A 21,523-nucleotide genomic window follows, 5' to 3' on the forward strand; every position below is an offset into this window, starting at 1 on the left:
GCAGGTGCACCTCTGAGTCCATTTTCTAGTTCTGCTTTCTGTGTCTCAGTTTCAGTTCAATCAGATTCTGCATTTTCGGTTATGCTTGCTTCATTGTTCATCTCTTAGCATAGTTGATCATTGCATCATATTTTGTACATATCCTCTGTATTACAAGAAAGGAATAGAAACCCTAAAAGCTATTCCATGACTCTCTCTTTCTCTCATAAGAAGTAGTCAAAGTAAAATATCTCCCTAGGTTCTTTCATATTCCAATGTGTGTACATGAGAGTGGGATTAGATCTTAGTTACTTGGTTCCATTTTTATGCAACATGCTTCTAACCTCACAATTATTCCTCTCAACAATTCTGTAATTGCTACATCATCACCTCCTTGTACTCCTCTTCAAACAAGTCCTCTATGTGCCATGTCTTTTCAAGTATAGTTGTAGGTTTCCTCTCTCTTCTTTTCCTACAATAAATTTCAATAGGAATTATTCTCCAAGCATGATAAACAAACTTGTTCTCCAAAATAAGTAATTTGTCACAACTACATGCTTTGATACCACTTGGTTTAGATGGGATCAATGACCCTTATCAAGTTACCCGACGATGTATCCATAACAACAACAATTGCAACAATTGAAATAATTAAAAGTATTTATCGATTGACAACATTCATACATGCTCTTTGAACTTTGTTCTTTGTTTAGATATTCTCTCTTTGATTTTCCAACACCCAGGACTATCAAATTTTTCCCTTTTATACATCAATGCATGTTAGTTCAACAATTTTTCATTTGAACAATCCACTTACAACTTGCCATGTGACTATATAATGTTGCCTTTTTAGTAGGTTTACAAGGTTTGCTTGCTCAATTGTCTTCAAACCTTTTGTTTATAATTTGAACTCTTTCAAGAACTTTGAGTTCCCTTTATTATTGAAGTTTTGGAAACCCCTTCTAACTCTGCATTATATTCTTTTAGATTGGTTGGAGTTTTGGGATTCCTTAATAATCCTCACCTTTTTTTTTTTTTTTTCTATCATTAGTGTTATGACCTTTGCCAGAAACCCAACATTCATCCTTGCTTGTCGGGGGTGTTTGGGATCTTTAGGAACCCAAACACTTTCCTTCATTTGTCATGGGTTTGAGTGTTGATAAGAATCCGTGTGCTTTTAGTTGTTTATCAAAGCTTTGAGTTTCTTTCAAAAATTTAACTCTTATCTTCAATTGTCAAAGATTCTAAAAGAACTCATAAATGTTAGGAGTTTCATTAGTTCCATGAACCAATATATACTCCAACTTAAACACTTGAAGAAAATATTGTCTTTTAGTGGTTTCTCATGGATAAAGGGCTTAATGAAGATACATCTTGTTGAAAATTTTGATTCAAATGGGAACAAAGAGATTTATATCACATTATAGGTTCCTAGGGTACGAGGAATATCACAAAAGGATTATGAAGCCATAGTCAGGTTTTAACTAAGAATACGAATGATTAGGGTTCTCAGGCTTCTAGGAATCTACTAACCTCCAACCAATGTTTGTCGGAGCTTGAGAAGAAAATAGGAACTCTTCAAAATGTGCTAAGTGATGAAAAATTTGCTTGCCTTTCTGTCAAAACTTTTGGTAGGAAGCCAAACCTATCGGTGGTTCCTAGAACTTGTTGTTCCTTTGACTTGTCCTTGATAAGGGATAAACCTCCAATTCATCACAACTCAATTGAAATTTCACTAATTTTCATCAAACCAAGACCATAGGTACCCTCTAGGCTCCTCTTCAAGATGAAATCCTTACTTTGTAAAAAAACCATGAATTGAGCTTGTCAATGATTTCAGTAAGAACTAGAATTAGTTAGGTGTTCCAAAAGTTTTTGGAACTAATCGAACAGGCCAAACCATTAGATTGGTCGTAATGGCCAATTTTTGGTTCAAATTCCACTAAATTGAAATTGTACGCTACTCATTTAAGCCTTAAATAGGAGATGAACTCTTATTTGGGACAAAATTCAATACAAATTTATTTCTACAACTCACCAAAAAATAACACAAAAAAGGAAGACAAGGAAGACAAACAAGATCTAAAAAGAGAAAATAATCTTGAGTGACGCATGATTGTTTGTAGACGCATATGATCTTGCATCACTTTTACATTAAATACCTATAAATACCAAAACATAGAAATAGGTTGTGTTGTGCTCCATCCTACATTCCTAGTCTCTAATAAGGACCCCCATGTTTTTTTTTCCCTGCTTTTCGTACGGAAAAAAGAGAAGGAAATGTGAACCAAATATGGGCCTTGAAAAGCATTCAAGTTTTGTTTGTTTTCAACCTCCCTACACCCTTGTTATTGTCGAATAAAACACCAAAAGTGGTGTTAAGTCTTTTTTTGAGCAAAATTTGGTATTAATAGTACAACACAGCAGCTCCATTTTTTTTTGCTTTTGCTAGAGTGGAGTAAACACCGAAAGGTTTTGTATGAAGTCATTTCAAGCAACAAAGTGCAGCATATAAAATAAAGTTTTGTCTTCTTAGAAGTGAAAAAGTAAGTCATTGCCTTTGCTACCACCCTTTGTTTTAGCCGATAAAACACCAAACTTGGTGTGATAGCATTTTAAAAGCTAAAATCGACTTGTTTTATCGCCTAAAGTTCCCTTCCCAAGTTCGCGTGACCTAAATGCCGAAGTGAACCTCTAGAAGAAGCCCAAAAGTGTTCCAAAAGACATCAAAACATTTAAAATGTTGCAACGTAACCAAATTCTGCAAAGCAATTTAAATGTATGTCAAGCTTCTTGCTATCACCGATACAAACGCCGAAAAGGGGGCACCAAAACAAGTATAAAGCATTTAACTCTTGCTAATATGAAATCAAAGTTCGAAGTCTTGGGGAGTAACATCTACATTTTTTAAAGTTATTGCTCTTGCCAAAGCCGATAGAAACACTAAACTTGGTGTGATAATGTTTTTAAAAAACTAAAATTTGCTCATTTTATCGCCTAAGAGAGCCCTTCTAAGTTGAAAGAGAATATCGAAGTTATCACCCTTGGGTCTTTTTAATCTCGTGGCATCAAGATTTCATTGTGACTTTCAAAAAGTTAGGTTCCTTCAAAACGTAGAGAGGAACCAATTCAAAATGCATATGAGAAGGGCATTCAAAGAATCATAAGAGCAAGTAAGAGGAAAAATATGAAGGACACCCAAAGCTACGCAGATCTAAACAAGAAAAATGTGGGCACAAGGAGGAAATTGCACTTCAAAGAGCTAGATTTAATTCGAAACATAGAAAGAAGGAGGCATTCAAAACGCAGAGAGGTGAATTCCTCCCCAAAAATGCAATCACTAAGGAGACATATGAAAATGCCTTTCAAGAATCTTGAAGAGCATTTCCAGATTAATAAAGAGGAAATTAAAATTTATTAACACTCCTTTTCTAGAAATAAGGGTTTGGTGGCATTCATTTGTGTTTTTAAGATCAACTCACAACCATGCTCAAAGAGTTTTCTGTCTTTTCAGGTCCAAAGCACATGATAATTGAATGATGGTAAAGAAGTACAACTCATCACTTCTTCTGAGCCCAAAGACCTTCTTAGGCACTGATGGAGAACATGAAGGGGACTATGTGGAGTTGCTTGGGATTAAGCATTGCAATCCAAAACACCGATTGATCCAAAGGATTCGATACAACTAGAGAGAGGATGCCATGCCAAAGACTCGTGTCACTGACAACAAGTTGAAGGCGAGGGTATGAAGTTGAAGGCAAGTGCTTGCACATAATGCTATAGGAGTATCCATAAGCAAAAAATGGACAACTATAACAAAATTTAAATCTATGAAAAAAGCAATTGCTTTGTTGTAAAATGACTACTTGTGGGCCTAGTTTAATGTGATTCAAAAGGGGACCACAAGTTAGTTATTTCCTAGCTACTAGGATTACCCTTTTGTGCTTCAAGCCTAGTGAAATTTTATCTTCTAGAGAGGTAGATTGAAAACACTTGTATGTAGCTGAAACGGTGGTTGATGGTTGTTGAAGTCATTAATCAGAAAATTGTCAAATCTTCTAGAAGGCAAATCACGACCATTGGATGAATTCAATCCCGACAACTGATTCTAAATGTAAAATCTATAAAAGGCTAGTGCCTCTCTCATTGTAAAAGATTAGAACAGTTAGTTAGTCAGAATTTTTACAAGCTAGTAGGTTAGAGATAACTACATAATTAGGAGTAGAAGTAGAATATAATAGAATTGTTGGGTAGAAATTGTTGTAATGGTAGCTTGAACAAATGAATATTGCATTGAAATATGGTGTTTTGCCATTTGCCCAAACTTGTTTGCATGGTCTCTCTCCATCTAGCTAATTAAGGTTCACTGATCTTGATGGTGAAGTGTGAGGGTATTTGATTTGATTTCAGGTTCATACCATTGGAGGCTTGTTGACTGTAAGTCTCTGTGTATGGTTAGTCTAAACCTATTGTTGCTCTTAGTTCAATTGTGAGTGTTTGTTTTTGGGTTGCGCTAGAATTAGGGTATCTAGATGAATATTAGTAGTCCGAAAATCGTTTACTTCCTCTTGGAGCTTGCACTGTTCCTGTAAAGTTGCGAGTCTAACTTTAGCTAAGTAGGAACTAGTTTATTAGAATTCTGTCTACCTACACACCAACTATTACTGTCATTGTCCATAGGATCTCTAAACCCTGATCCTTTTATTTTTTATTTTCCCCAATTTTAGAATCAAAGCATCGCCGGATAGCTATACCAGATGTAGGCTAGCTTGTAAAATGCATAAGTCCCCTCATGTTTACCAGCCATACACATCAACCGCTGCGTTATCCTGGGTAAGGCAAGACCCGACAGTTAGAACCTTGAGGTTATCCCTTATGATCAGTTTGAATAGCATTAGGGATTTCCTTATTCAAGAGAGAATATGATACACTCAACATTCTATTCCGTGTTGACTAAAAGCAACAAGTGCTAGTTTTCGCCATCAACAAATTGCTTAAACATACATCAGATAAATTAATAACAACTAATGAAAAATTGAAAATCATAAAATTTGAATTTTAAGAAATAAAATTATGTAATTTATAAACCATAATATTAACTTCACATAGAAAAGAAAAAATATCAAAATAACAAATAAATATATGAAAATATGTACAAACATAAATATAATAAATAATAATTTTTTTAATAAAAATAAATATAATCATGATAATAATAAACTTTCCATCAAATGAATCCCAAATCAATTGGAAATTGACATGACATGCATTACAAACAGATTAATACACTAACTTCTTGATGAAGATCCCTAATAGAAGATTTCAATGCATCGGGAAAAAAAATTCGTTGCGATTCTCGTTCCTTTTGAACGTCATTAAAATGTTTCATTCTTTTCTCTGTACACTACAGCTATTCATAAAAATGTTCCACCGAGAGGTGGTGAAATTGAATTAGATTTTTTTCCCTCGTTTTGAAATTCATAGCTGACAAAACAATCCAGGCAGGAAGAGGCACAGTAAACTAGCTATCATGGTGAGAGTAGTGATAGGAGATGAAACCCACTTAAATTCTGTGGAGACTCACCTCTCCCAATCAGCAATTTCCGTGCAAGTATAAAGCAAATTCTCTTCTCCTATTACTATCATTCATTCTGTCTCTGCAATTCTAATTCGAATTAGAACGAGTTGAACAGCAGACAAATTTGTATTGATAAATTTATGATAACTTTCCTAAACAATATCAGGTTTGTTAAATTAATGATCATTTTCGGTGAAATTTGAAGGTGGGTCTTGCGATTGGAAAACTGGGAGGTGCAAAATCCAACCGTAACTCCGTATTTGCACTCATTCCGACACCCCCAAATGACGGAGTTGATCCCACTTCTTTAATATCTGAAAATGCAGAGTCTTCCAGGAGTGGGAGAGTAGATAAGAAGAAGGTTTCAAAGGGTAAATCAATGGCAGATTCATCTTCATTGATAATTGATGTTGAATGGGTTGGAGAACATGCCCGCCAGGTAGAGCCCTAATTTCTTTTCTTAAATTAGAGTATGGGTTTCAAAAACAGATTTCTGAATTGTAAAATGTTACATGGCAAATTTGTTTTCTATAAAATTGACATTTCGTTAACTGTTTTATAAAATTTGAAACAGATCGATTTTTAAGCTCGAGAATACACTTGGTGATTTATGATCAGGATGTCTGATGTATTAGCAATGCGGTATAGAGCTCCTTATATAGAAAATTCTATTTAGCGGTCCCATATCAAAGAATTATGCCTTTAGGTTTATTCCGTTTTTTGTTTTATAAGATTCGGTGAATTGTCTGATGATAAAAAGGGCAAGAGAGAGCTGCAGCTGTCCCTGGGACCACCTCCAAGTTTCCATTAGTTTATTTATAGATGGACTCTCTGTCTCTGTCTCTCTGTAAATGGAATCAAATTCAACATTCATCCAGTCTTCGGGAAAATTGTTTTTGCCTGAGTAAAGTTTCTCTCCTTGATTGCAACAGAATTCCTTTATAGATCTTATGATTATGAAGTATACACACTTATACACGTACCTGTGTATACATATAATGGTAACTGTAGCTATCAGTTATTTTATTTATTTATTTAATAAAATAAGGTCTCTATTAGCTGTATGATCATAGCTCCATGGATATGAAAGAAACCAATAACCTGGCTATTATCTAAGCCAAAGCATTTAGTATATGGGTGAATCCAAAGAAGAGATGGAGAAGAGAATATGACCATTTTGTGCCTTCTGCTTACTGGGACATTTGCGCTAGTTAACCTTGAGTGTTGATTCTATGTTTTTGCATCCAAATTGAAGACTAATTTACTCAACCTAGGTGTAAAACTAGTAGATGAATTACTTTGAATAAATTGTTGGAAGAGAGAATATGCTTGTTTTGTAGCTCTGGGGTATTCTGATAGACTAACAATTCATCATGGAAATCTCTGCTTACAACAACATTCAGGCTAGTTAGATAGACATTGTTTGGGTTTATTCCATGTGTTCGTAGCTCAAATATGGACTGCTTCACACCAAGTTAGATAAGACTGGTAGATGGGTGATTTTGAAGGAAGAGAGGGAGTAGAGATTATGCTTATTTTGTACCTTAAAGGGTATTGAGATCATGCTTATTTTGTACAATGATATTTGGGCTAGAAAGCAAGCGGACTTCTGAAAATAGAAGTTTGGCCCTTTTGAAGGAAGCAGCAGCAGTGTTCCTGTCTCAACTTGCATTGTATTGAGGCATTTTGGACTTCTCTTAAGCCTGCAGAAGGTGCTTACACACTGATCAGTGTAGCTGTAGCCATGTGGCTGCTAGTCTGTTTTGGTCTCGTGGATGTTACTAAAATCATAGCCATCCATCTATATTGGCTGTGCACATATAGTCTGTTAATAACTTTGGTAATACAAGTTTCTTGGTATGGCTGTTCATTCTACATATATTGATTTTAAAAGCCACTTATGACCTTGTTTCAGTCTGATTTACTTTGTCCTGTTCTTGTGGTTTGCTGCATCCAATCTTCTGCCCATATCTACCTATACAAACACACACACACAAAAGCAAATGCGCAGCTGATTGAATTTTCATATTTCTTAGTAAAGTGCAATTTGCTGTTAGCGTTGGATCTCATCTATTGTTTCATCCATAGTTACGAGAAATTTTGGTTCGATTCTGGAGGTCACAAAAATTCTGAATGGGATGAGTTGGCTTCAATGAGAATCATAGGATGAGCCGGCTTCTTCTTCTTCTTCTTCTTCGACTCTAAGTATGGCCGAAAGTGGGAGCGAGGGGTGTGATACCACCAACGCCTATCAGCTCCCTCCTTCTATAGATAGGCCCCCGAGTATGAGCAGTCCTCTCTATCTATAATTGCTGTCTTAAGGTTATCCCTCACCTGAGAAAAATCTCGGAGTAGTTTTATTATCCTCTAGAGGCAAACGAGTGCCAGACAAAGCAGATTGCGCAGATGGAGCTAAGCATTACCCTTCAAACAGGAAAGCGCTGTCCCCTATCTGTTTAATACTTCATTTCTGATCCGACCTCCTCTTGATCGAATCAACTATAATCCCCACCCAACTACTTATCGCACCCATCCCCATCGCAGCCATCAGTAGGCTGGATTCAATGCCTGATTATCCTTATAGGGAGTTGAGCTGGTTGTTTCCCCCAAAAGATGCATCTATTTAGGAAACCGCTACCATCCTAGTTAAGGATCTAATAGGAGGCTGTTAAACCATTTCACAATTCCCAAGGAGATATGCTGGACGCATACTAACAATGTCCCCCTCAGCATTACCTGAGGAGATTCGAACCTGCGACCCTGCTCTAATACCACTTATAGGGAGTTGAGCTGGCTGTTTTTCTCAAAAGATGCATCTATTCAGGAAACCACTACCATCCTAGTTAAGGATGTCATAGGAGGTTGTTAAACCATGTTATGAATCCCAAGGGGATATGCTGGACACGTACCAACAATCCTTTGGTTGAGTAAGGGCGATCAAGGATATTTCTTCTAGTTGCTTCATTCCATGCCCTTACAAACTAGAAAATATTTTTCTCTCCGCTTAATAGCTAACTCGTTAGTAGTTATATTAGAGCAGCTGAGTATGATCACATGCCACACTATCTCTAGTTGTTCCTGGCACATTCTTGATAACATGAAAATGATGAATCCGTAAATTTAAAAAAATGGGGTAAAATTTCTATAGCGATTGAAAAATCTGGATCGAATCAGACAAATTTGGCCAGTCAAAATGATTTAGATCTGCTTGGATTCGGACCAGATCAGGCTGAATCTGGGAGATGTGGTCTCATTGTGAAGTCTGTATGCAAATAATTCTAAATTTACCATAGTGGCATTCCATTTACATGACACTGACAAGATTCATTACCCAGGTTTAAAATGGGGAAAGCTGGGTAAATTAACTGTAAAGTTGAGGAAGTAATCAAAAGTTTTTTGGTCAAAGCCTAAGATTGACAGTAAACTAGCATAGGAAACAATGTGAGCTCTGATTCTCACAAGAAATTGCAAGTTATTTGAGATTTTTGGTGCTGTGTGATTAGTAATTAACATCGTGGAATTTTCATGTGCTAACCACAAGACCTCTGTCAAGTTTGTGTGAATTATTTTAAAATATTTCACTTGTAGGGTGGAATTAGTTGTCTTAATTTCTTCCATGATGCTTCCAACTGCAAAACTTGAGTTCGTCGAAAGCAAATGCAGAAAATCCAGATGGACAACATATTTAGAAAATCAGTCAAATTCAATCAAGGACTTTTATGTATTTCGCAGTTACAATGTCACAGATTTTTTTCTGTTGAGATTATGGAAATTTTCATAGTTTGATATTTTTACTATTTAGTATTTTTTTGGCTAAAAGTAAAGGAATAAATTTCGTACGTGGCTTTATCCATTCAGGTCTCCAAAATGCTAGTCGGAGGATTGCATATTGTTGGAATCTATGTCTGGGCTGCTGAGAATGTCTTCAAAAACTCTAGTTTGATGCTTTGGCAGGTAATTTTGCTCAACCCTTTCATTACACAAGTGTAAAAGGAGTTCAGTACATATCTATTTTTTGTCATTTTAAATTGCTATGATAATATTGTTTTTACTTTAGACTAATGGTTAGACATACAAGAAACATCTTTCAATACTGAACAGTTTTTGGTGACATTTTATTCTCAATGAAAAAATGGTTTCATAAGAAACTACTAATGTAAAACTTTTTATTCTTCATTGAAGTGAAAAGTAAATTCTTCATATCGAACAAGACATCTTTCCCATGCAGCCAGATGTTTGCTTTAACCAACAAATTAGAACATTCTCAGTTTTATAAATGCTCAAGGGAATGCATAACCTGAATGCTTAATTTTTGTTTTTTACGTTTGAGTTAGCTGGGTCTCTTTCCAAATGGTAGAAATATGAAGATAAATAAGTTTGTACTTTCTAGCATTATTGCAACCTTTGTAATCTAATCAAGTAAGTTATTCTGGTAAGAATAGCGTTGAGTAGGTGCGAGAAATTCCCAGGGATTTTTCCTGCAATAGAATCTGAAATAGGCATTGACACTGTTTTCAAATGGTAGAAATATGAAGATAAGTCAACATTACTTGCTTGCTTTATTTGTGCCTTTGCAATGTAATCTAGTAAATTATTCTGGCAAGAATAGCATCAAATAACTGTGATATGGCCATGTTTCTAAAACATCTAACAAGGTAGTCTTAAGGAACTTGGTGGAAGTTGAAACAGATTTTAATTGTGTTTGCTGGAAAATTCCTAGCATGATTTAATTACCATTTTTAGGAATACACAAGGCATACCAAGTGTGGTTATAAACATGGCCATATCACTTAAGATGAGGCATACACATCTTTTGTGCAATAGAATCTGACATAGGCATTGACAGTACTCCAAGATGTTGATATTATTCTCTACTCCCTTACTAGTAATTTTCATTTTTCAGCACTCAATAGAAAATGCCAAACCAAATAGTTAGGCTTGATAGATTTGATTCTAGATACCATTTATCTTTATGTGATTTGTTGATTTCATAGTTACATTTATGTTTCAGTTTTGTTTGCAATTTTTGTTTTACTACTCAATAATTCATTAGAAAGAAGGTACCTTAAAACTAGTGTCTCATCTGAAATATTAAGGAAAAGCATGGATTATCCATCGCAAATGAACCATGGTCTTATTGATGACACGAGAAACATGTCTGTTATAGTTCTATGGAGATTTATTTATTAATACCAATGCTTGACATTCTGTGTATAATATTAGGGTTTTCATTTTCTTCAAACAACCCAGTACATGTCATTATTCACACATTGTATATATATCAAAATATTGAGCAGAATATATGACAGGGAACTTTGTACCAAAATAATCTTCACTCTACAATATGTTGATCAAGTGTTGTGATATCCCTCACCCTTTTAGATTTAAATATGAATTAATTATCATAATAATAATAGTTTGGGGTACCCCTCTGCCTTTAAAATTTAAAATATGAATGAACTGTCACCCTTGTTGTGTTCATTCATAGGTGGCATGGGGGAATGTTAACATTGGTTTTTGCTTAATCCTGATGTCTTTGTCGTATACAATTGACTTAGGAAGCATGATCAATGATTATTCACTCTTAACATCTTACCATAAACTTGACTAAGGGTTCACACATTGATGTTACCTTCTTCCCATGGAAGATACAAGTTGACAACACATTGGGACCACTAACAAAGGCATACTTGACATGGATTTTTTAATCTGGCAACTCTTGGAAAACTTTATATTGACTTGAGGATAACATTCTCTGTGAATGATAAGTTTCATGCTGAGGTCCGCACCATCAATGCTCAAAGCAAGGTGTATGCACTCGATAACAAGGCATCATACAAGGATAGTCTAACCACCATCATGGGTGTCTCTTGACCACATCACATGCTCACAAGAAGCAAAGCACCCCACTAACAATGTTGCCAGTGAAGAAATGCACCAACTAGTATGACTGCAGTTAAGCTTCGAGAATGATGTTTGCTCCAAAAATGATTTGATGCACAAAATCCCACCAACATGTGCAACCTGCCTTGTAATTTAGTGTAGCAATAACCATATATGGACTATTCGCCGAAAACTTGGTGAGTTTTCAAAAACTTACAAGTTTTTTTGCTTGGCGAGTACTTATGACTTTAACTCACAGAAGAAACTTGCCGAGTTCTTAGCAAAAACTTGTTGAGTTTTTGGCAGTTTTTTCACAAAAACTCAGCGAGTTTCCAGGAAAAACTCGGCTGTGTTAATTTTAGTACTTTCAGATTGAATAAAACTCAGAAAATCAGAATTTGTTTCTAACTAGGTTAATTAGATTTATTGTTTTCCAGATTTAAGCATAGTAAAGAAAATGAATGCATAAAGACAAGGCACAGTTACCTTGGGAAAACCTCCTAGGAGGAAAAACCCAGCCAGAAAAGATCCTCAGATCTGATTATGGTTTTGAATTCAACTGATAATTACACACTTATCTGGAGTATAGATGTTGCAGTCACAAGGAAGATGACATAGAAGTCTACACAATTAGTTTACTGATAGAGATCATGATCTGCAGTCCTTCTAATAGGGTTTGCTGTGCATAACAAGGGTTAGCTGCACCTTTCAACTAGTTCGCAGTTTGCTTGAGCCTTCAATGGAGTTCTCAATCTTTTAATGATGATCTGCTGCCTTTAATGAAGTTCGCTGCCTCCTACTAATGATCTGCTGCCTTTAATGAAGTTTGCTATTATCAACTGCCTTGTATATGTAGTTCGCATCCTCAAGGTATATTTCGCATTTACTTGAAATCTGAATGAATGATTATTATGTGAAGTATATGCTTTATTTATAGGAGTAGCAATACTTCTAATCATGTCGGCTTGCCTTGCAAATTAAACATTTTAATTTATTTAATTTCTTTTATGCGAAATGGATAGGGTCGGCCCTATCATGGTGGCATGATGGGTTTGAGTGTAGCATGGGGACCTTATAGGAGAAGCCGAGAGGTATAGGGCCTGGCCCTATATGTTGGAGAAGGGGCTGCCCCCCTTAGGCGGATTTCAATGTTGCCCAAGGTAATTGGAATCTGCCAGCCCTAATTACAAACAACACTCCCTCTTAATTAGGGAAGAGAATCATAACCATAATCTTCCATTTTGCACACAAACAAAGTATGGAACTACATAATCATAATCTTCCAGCTTGCACACAAGCATAGATTGGATCCACCTTACATTGCCCGCAGAGGGTGGAGAGGATCTTTTCTACCATCTTACATTGCCCGCAGAGGATGGTCAACAATTACACTACTACCATCTTACATTGCCCACAGAGGATGGTTTAACAATTACACTTCTCCCTGAGAAGATTTACAATACCATCTTACATTGCCCGCAAAGGATGGTTAACATTTACAATACCATCTTACATTGCCTGTAGAGGATGGTTAATAATTACACTTCTCCTTGAGAAGTTTACAATACCACCTTATATTGCCCGCAGAGGGTGGTTTGATACAACACAATGTATCACTGAGATTGAGACTCCCTCTCAATTGGGATTTCATTTTCCATAATACCAAGTCTGTCCTTGAAGTACACAAACTTCACTTTGGATAGAGGCTTGGTAAGAATATCTGCAACCTGCTCATCAGTGCTGACATACTTTAGCTGAATAGCTCCTCTTTGCACCATATCCTGAATGAAATGATTTCCACATGTTTTGACCTGTCATGAAACACTGGATTGATAGACATTTTAATACAACTCTGGTTATCACAGTGAATAACTGTAGGATCCCAAGGCTGACCCAACAGCCTAGCAAGAAGCTTACGAAGCCACACTGCTTCTCTGGAAGCTACACTTGCTGCAATATACTCAGCTTCAGCAGTAGTCAATGCCACTGAGGATTGTTTTCTGCAAGCCCAAGAGATCACTGCGGATCCCAAGCTAAAACAAATACCGGAGGTGCTTTTCCTGTCTTTGACGCTTCCAGCCCAATTTGCATCTGAATAACCTTCCAAGGTTATTGAAGTGTTAAGTGGATACTTCAACCCAAAATCGACTGTTCCTCGCAAGTATCTTAGGATGTGCTTGGCCGCAACAAGATGAACATGTTTGGGCATGCTCATAAACTGGCTGAGAGCATTCACAACAAAACATATGTCTAGTCTAGTGTTAACTAGATACATCAGTGATCCAATCAACTGCCGATACTTTGATGGATCTGCAAAATCAGAGTTAGCTGCAGAAACACTTAACTTCTTTAAGTTAGATTCCATAGGAGTAGACATGGGTTTACAATGCATCATTCTAAATTTTTTCAAAATGTCAATAGTATATTTTCCTTGACTTAGAAAAATTTCGTTAGATCTTTGCCATACTTCTAGACCTATAAAATAATATATTAGACCTAAGTCTTTCATTTCAAATTCTGAAGCTAGTTCTTTCTTGCATCTAATAATAAGTTCATCTTTACCAATAAGGAATAGGTCATCCACATATAGAACTAGAATTAGCATTTCATCATTGGCTACTTTAAAGTATATGTTAGAGTCAGCATCATATTTACAAAAACCTAGACTTAGCAAGTATTTATCAATTCTTTCATACCAAGCACGAGGAGCTTGTTTAAGGCCATACAGAGCTTTCTTCAACCTACACACGAGTTAATTTATCCCGAATCTCATAACCCTCAGGTTGCTCAATATAGACCTCTTCCTCAATAACACCATTAAGGAAGGCAGTCTTAACATCCATCTGATGTAGTTTCCAACCCCTAGCAGCAACAATAGCTATTATCGTTCTAATAGAAGTATATCTAGCAACAAGAGCAAACGTTTTTTCATAGTCTATGCCTTCCTTTTGAGAAAAACCACGAGCTACAAATCTAGCCTTATATTTTTCAATACTAGCATCAACATTATGTTTAATTTTTTTATAACCATTTAGAGGAAACAACAAATTTACCTTTGGGTCTGGGCACAATATCTCACACATCATTCTTGATGATTGACTGATACTCTTCATCCATAGCAAGCTTCCAGGCATGATGAATCAAGGCTTCTTCAACATTGCAAGGTTTAGTTTCAATGAGATTGCACATCAATGCAACATAGTTGGAGAATACCTGAGGTCTCTTAGTTTCACGGAAGGTGCCACTGGGAGCAGCAAATCTTTCAGCTTCTTGAATGGTGTTTCTTACCCAAAGAGGCCTCTTTTTGGTAATGACAATGTCACTAGGAATATCAGTGGGATTCATGGGCTCTGGTGGATCATTATGTTCTTCTTGAGGTGGAGGTTCAATCAGCTCCCTCTGAATCTCAGGGTTAGTGTCAACATTTATATCTTGATTGTCATTAGCTTCATCAATAACACAAGAACCTTTCGATTTCTTAAAAGCAATGTTTTCTTCAAATATAACATCCCTACTTACCTCAACATACCTTTGACCAGGGATGAATATCCTGAATGCCTTGGAGGATTCACTGTAGCCGACTAGCATGCCTTTCTTTCTAGAAGGTTCCAACTTTGTTCGCTTTTCCTTGGGCACATGAACATAAACGAGACTTCCAAAAATTCTGAGGTGACTGATGTCTGGTTTGGATCCTGTGAAGGCCTCTTCAGGGGTCATGTTCTTTAGAACATGGTGTGGACATCTATTCTGGATATACACTGCTGTTCTAGAAGCCTCTGCCCATAGGAAGGTCTGCAAGTCTTGATCGTGAATCATAGCCTTTGCAGCCTCAACAATAGTCCTGTTCTTTTTTTCAGTAACACCATTTTGTTGAGGATTGTATGGAACACAAAACTCCCTCTTAATTCTTGACTCAACACAAAAATCATAAAAGCTACTGGAGGTGTTCTCACCTCCATTGTCAGATCTTAGACATTTAATTCTTTTACCAGAGGAGTTTTCAGTTAATGCTTTAAACTCTTTAAATTTACTTAAGACTTCATCAGATTCTTTAGATTTCAAGAAGTAGATCCAAGTTTTCCTAGAGAAATCATCTATGAAGATTATGTAATAAAGAAATCCACTAGGAGATGCTATAGACATAGGACCACATAAATCAGAGTGAACAAGTTCTAATTTGTCTTTAGGAGATTTTCACTTTTATGAAAAGGACTTTTAACATTTTTACCGATAGCACAACCTTTACAAGTGTTATCATGAATTTGACTGAGTTTAGGCATACCTTTGACTAACTTTTCAAGGGATGGAAGAGCTTGATAATGCAAGTGTCCAAGTCTTCTATGCCATAGCTCACAGGATTCAGGAGCCTCATTAATGAGGGCTTGAATAGGGTTAGTAGAGAGCTTATAAAGACTATCATATCTATGACCAATTATACAAGTAGATTTAAAACTAGATTTCTTAGGCCAAGCAAGAACTTTTCCCTCAGAAAATGCAATTTGATAACCTTTATCTTCTAGAGCAGAAATGGAAATTAGGTTTCTTTTAATTCCAGGAACAAACAAGATATCACTGAGGTGCAGAGAAATACCAGAGTCTAAATTTAGAGAAGTAGAGCTAGAATTTCTTACCGAATAACGAGCGTCATCACCAATTACCACGTGAAGGCTGGTATCCTTTTCTACTAAGTCTGAAAGATGATCACAGTAGCCTGTGATGTGTCTGGAGGCACCACTGTCAATCAACCATGTATTACTATCTGAAGGGACACTGTTAGACAGAGCGGAGATGAATAAGAAGTCATCATTTTGTTCTGAGACTTCATTTAGGTTGGCTTCACTTTGGGTAGGGTTATTCTGACATTCTTTAGCATAGTGTCCAAACTTGTCACATCTAAAGCATCGGACACGCGAGGTATCTCTTGGTTTTTTCCAAGGGTGTTGGGAACTAAATGGTCTGAATTCCCTATTTCTTTTTGGATAAGGCTTCTTCCAATTTCCCCCTTTCTTGCATTGGGCTGCAAGCATGTGATGATCATCTACATGGGGACTTTTGGTTTGCCCTCTTGTGATGAGGCGAGACTCTTCTTGGATGCAATCATTCTTAAGGCGATCAAGGGTAGGTAACTCAGTCTTGCCACTTATGGTTTGGATAAATGACTCCCATGAGTGAGGTAGGCCATTTAGGGCAATCATGACAAGGTCTTTGTCTTCCATGTTATGACCAATTAAACCTAGCTGATTCTTTAGTTCTGAAATTCTTATAAAGTAGGAAATAACAAAATCTTCTTTTGCCATTTTGATATTAAGTAGTTGCTGTCTTAAAGTAATTGCCCTACTGAGATTGTTAACTTCATATGTACCTTGTAGATGGATGAACATTTCCCTTGCAGTGGTAAATGGGGCAATAGAGGTGACTAGGTGGTCTTTGACTGAATCAATGAGAATCTTCCTAGCCTTGACAACATCCTTTTTGAATTGTTTTAGCTCGGCTGCATCCGTAGGTTCAGTTAGCTCTTTCACTTCAATGAATGGGAGAAGATCTTCTTCCTCTAGTGCCAACTTGATTCGAACCTTCCATGCAGTGAAATTGAGATTCCCGTCAAGCCTATCTTCCACTTTCAGCCCCATTGACCTGACCTGCAAATGCGACAACAATCTGGAAATAAAGGAGTACTGAATTCTAAAATCTGAAAGTTGATCTAGCCTATAGCTCTGATACCATATTAATTTTAGTACTTTCAGATTGAATAAAACTTAGAAAATCAGAATTTGTTTCTAACTAGGTTAATTAGATTTATTGTTTTCCAGATTTAAGCATAGTAAAGAAAATGAATGCATAAAGACAAGGCACAGTTACCCTGGGAAAACCTCCTAGGAGGATAAACCCAGCCAGAAAAGATCCTCAGATCTGATTATGGTTTTGAATTCAACTGATAATTACACACTTATCTAGAGTATAGATGTTGCAGTCACAAGGAAGATGACATAGAAGTCTTCACAATTAGTTTATTGATAGAGATCATGATCTGCAGTCCTTCTAATAGGGTTTGGTGTGCATAACAAGGGTTAGCTGCACCTTTCAACTAGTTCGCAATTTGCTTGAGCCTTTAGTGTAGTTCTCTATCTTTTAATGATGATCTGCTGCCTTTAATGAAGTTCGCTATTATCAACTGCCTTGTATATGTAGTTCGCATCCTCAAGGTATATTTCGCATTTACTTGAAATCTGAATGAATGATTATTATGTGAAGTATATGCTTTATTTATAGGAGTAGCAATACTTCTAATCATGTTGGCTTGCCTTGCAAATTAAACATTTTAATTTATTTAATTTCTTTTATGCGAAATGGATAGGGTCGGCCCTATCATGGTGGCATGATGGGTTTGAGTATAGCGTGGGGACCTTTTCGGAGAAGCCGAGAGGTATAGGGCCTGGCCCTATATGTTGGAGAAGGGGTTGGCCCCCTTAGGCGGATTCCAATGTTGCCCAAGGCAATTGGAATCCGCCAGCGCTAATTACAAACAACGGGCTGCATTAAAAAAAAAGGCCCAAACATGTCTAATTTCTTTTTTTTTTTTCAAGTCAGTCTCATTCTCTTCATCAGAATATATACATGAAATATAATATTTAATTATAAGTCACATTTCAATGTTGTTTTTTCCTTTCTTATACTTTAAGTTATATTTCATGTATATATTGACAGGATGTTTGAGAGTGTTTTCAGATCTCTAGGAGTTATAATGCAAATTCTAGGTTTTAGAAGATCTTTTAAATTTTTAGACAGTTAAATTTCAGTAATCAACAGGCTCCTATTAGCATTCTCTCACTCTCTCTATCTCACTCACTTTATCTGTCCCGAATTTTAGACCTGTCTATCTCCCTATCACTCTTCCTCTATCCCCCTCTCTACCACTCTCCATCTCACTCTCTCCTCTCTCCCCCAAGATCTAGACCTATCTCTCTACCCCTCTCTTTCTCACCCTCAAACCCCTGCGAGCAGTGCTACCCTCAACCTAATTTTATTTAGCAGATGCTTGGTGGCAAAGTTGGGGTGAAAATACCCCAAATCTCAAAAATTTTACCCTTTGAATCTTATGTTAGCCTTGTAGTTCATCTAGTTGTGAGCGCAATTGGAGCTTGTTTAAGGCCATCCACACGAAGAAGAGGACCAAGTTAGCCCAAAAAACACCTTAATGACCTTGTCTTTGTGTAATATAATCTTCGGTTACGCATAAGGAAGGTAGAGGAAGCACGATCTGGTCCAGTTGATTTGGATGATATAGATCCTTACAATGATTGGAGGGCGTAGGAGCAGCCTCATTGTTTACAGAGGATGACATCAAGATTTGGAGAGGCAAGTTACGAAAGAGGAAGGAGGTGGATTTGGTTTCACACTGGATGGCATTGAGGAGGATGAGTCATTGCCAGTGCCAGGTGCAGCTAGAGGCAGAGCTACATCCAGGATGGAGGACGAGCCACAGCCTGAGCGAGTCATACCCAACTTGTTTCTTTTGTGTTCTCATTTGTTGACTCATTGGATGCATCTTCTCATTAAATTTTGCAAAAAAAATGCATTTTTAATTAAATTTATGCGTGTTTTTAAGTTGCCGAGTTTTTGCCGAGTTTTTTTTTTCAGGCCTTGGCGGGTTTTGCCGAGTGACGAGTAGTTCATCTATGGCAATAACCACTAGAAGCCACCAACTCAATCAAAAAGATATTGGAGCCATGATAATGCAATCTAGTGATGAGAAAACACCTACAGTTCCTCATAGTGAGCCACATTGGGTCCTACATCTCACTACACAACAAGTTAAAGCAGTCTCTTCTCTTTTGAATCATCAAATGCTTGCTACTTATATAACCTCATTTGTTATCAAAGCCCACCATCCTCCCATATCTTCCAAACAACCTATCAAAGTTAAATGCTTTGCAGAGTTGGGGACTATGGCCTCTCGGATGAAATGGCCTACTGTCACCCAATCAACCATTATCAGTTCCACATGTGATTCCCAAATCACTCAAGTGGCTCCTCAAAACCTAACATGGTAGCCTAAGCATTTGTGAATATGGCAACCCTATCTGTTGAACTATAGGGCACCTGTTTGTCAATCAGCTTGGAGGCATTCTATTTGCTTCTCAAGGGGGGATGTTAGCTCCAGTTAAGGGCCTGCCAATTATCTCAAGGAAAGTTCCCTTGTTATTGCTCTGCATGCCATAGATGGTAGCATTGAGATCTAAAGCAACATAGGAGAGCACAATATTCACTATTCATAAACTTCTGCTGGAAGAAACCTTCTCAAATATGGAGAAATTCATGTTCCATCTCATCAATGTTTGCCATTGGCTAAATAGACAGATTGATACCATTGAAAGGTGGATATATGAGGATGGAGCAAAATAGAGACTGGAAGAGACTTGGAGAAGGAAGGGAGCTTGCTCCACCTCCTCTAAAATAAAATGCTTTTGAGGAAAAATGAAATATCCCCAATAATTTTTTTTTGATTTTTGCAATAAGATTTACAGAACAAACACAATAACCCGTTAAGGTTAGAGAAATAATCCAAAGCAACTGAAGGGAACCCTTCCACCTTTTGTTCACCGAGAGCCCAATCTGGGAGGGTGAGAGCATACGGTGTTCCGTTGATCGTTAGCACCAAAACCAACTGAAAATTACAATGCATGGGCGGCAAGCCAGCCCCTTCTGCTTATCCAACAGGATAGAAACCAAACTTCTTGGCGGTAAACCAGCCAAGGAAAACAACAAGAAACTTAACACAATCACTCCACTGCGTCTTTCAGCGGGAGGATAATACATAAAACTAATCACTCTACCGCATATTTCAGCGGGAGGACAATATCACTCAACCACTTATTCAGTGGGAGGACAGAAGTACAAACTGAAATTACAAACACTAAGGTGGTGTAATGTCCCCTTTTCGGAGGACACTAAATTTTGCCCAATATACTTGTAGAATTATTGCAGGTTGTCTATTTTCAGTCCATTGTGCTAATTTGGACAGGTTTAGTTTGATGTTGTTTCCCTCTTTAAATACACAGGTCTGTTGTTTATATCAATCTGATCTGCTGCCTATACTCAGATATATATGTGTGTGTGAAAATCCTTTCTATTCCATCAAGTCTGATTCTCTGGTTATTAATTTAATATTTCCTCTTCTTTCTCTTCAATGCCCACTTTATTACTATTCGCAGATTTGTATTCGTGTTCTGATCTCTTTGATAAATGTTCATATCATTCTTCCAGATTTTCTTATAATTGTGACTTAGGTCTGCTTCTAAATCTGCTTCTAATGCGTCATATATTTTTTCTATTCCATGGATCCCTACTTCTTAAATGAAAACTTCTCCACTTTATATCCTTCAATGTGAGGGAGAATCACACCTCTTCATCATGTATGCCCTTTGGCAATAGACACACCCTTCACCCTTAGCATCCTTTAAAAGAGTGTGTCTCTTTATTATTTATGTCCTTTGAAAGGGACACAACCTTTCACAATCAGTTCTGCACTTCTTATTTAAACCATATCTGCACTTTTGATTCCCAAATTATTCCCCTCGAATGAGGTTATCTTCTCCCTTTTATATCTCATGTTTGAGGGAGTCACAACTTTTCATTTCATGTCTTTTGACCATTCATTTACTTAATTAAATTTTAATTATATTAACTATATTATTTTATATTTTAATTTAAATTATATTTTAATTCTTTTGTAGTTTAATATTATTATTTATTATTATTATCATTATTTATTATTAAATCATAATTTTTATTTTATTTTTGCAATAAGATTTACAGAACAAACACAATAACCCGTTAAGGTTAGAGAAATAATCCAAAGCAACTGAAGAGAACCCTTCCACCTTTTGTTCATCGAGAACCCAATTTGGGAGGGTGAGAGCATACGGTGTTCCGTTGATCGTTAGCACCACAACCAACTGAAAATTACAATGCATGGGCGGCAGGCCAGCCCCTTCTGCTTATCCAGCAGGATAGAAACCAAACTTCTTGGCGGTAAACCAGCCAAGGAAAACAACAAGAAACTTAACACAATCACTCCACTGC

The 21,523-nt window shown here is 36.8% G+C and overlaps 1 protein-coding gene across 4 annotated transcripts in view; it reads left to right on the plus strand.

Moving 5' to 3' along the window:
* The first annotated feature begins 5,283 nt into the window (after positions 1-5,283).
* Positions 5,284-21,523, plus strand: part of LOC131074824 (uncharacterized) — a 168,393-nt gene continuing 152,153 nt past the window's right edge. For 2 of the 4 annotated variants that reach the window (XM_058011534.2, XM_058011535.2), the window contains exons 1-3: positions 5,286-5,590; positions 5,763-5,996; positions 9,416-9,511. In XM_058011534.2, coding sequence (XP_057867517.1) covers positions 5,510-5,590; positions 5,763-5,996; positions 9,416-9,511 — 411 coding nt within the window. In that variant the 5' untranslated portion in view covers positions 5,286-5,509. Of the gene's footprint in view, positions 5,591-5,762; positions 5,997-9,415; positions 9,512-21,523 lie in introns of all 4 variants that reach the window. The other 2 variants (XM_058011537.2, XM_058011536.2) reach the window with 2 other exon arrangements.

The sequence above is a fragment of the Cryptomeria japonica genome, chromosome 6, assembly GCF_030272615.1.
Source record: "Cryptomeria japonica chromosome 6, Sugi_1.0, whole genome shotgun sequence".
Classification (NCBI taxonomy): domain Eukaryota; kingdom Viridiplantae; phylum Streptophyta; class Pinopsida; order Cupressales; family Cupressaceae; genus Cryptomeria; species Cryptomeria japonica.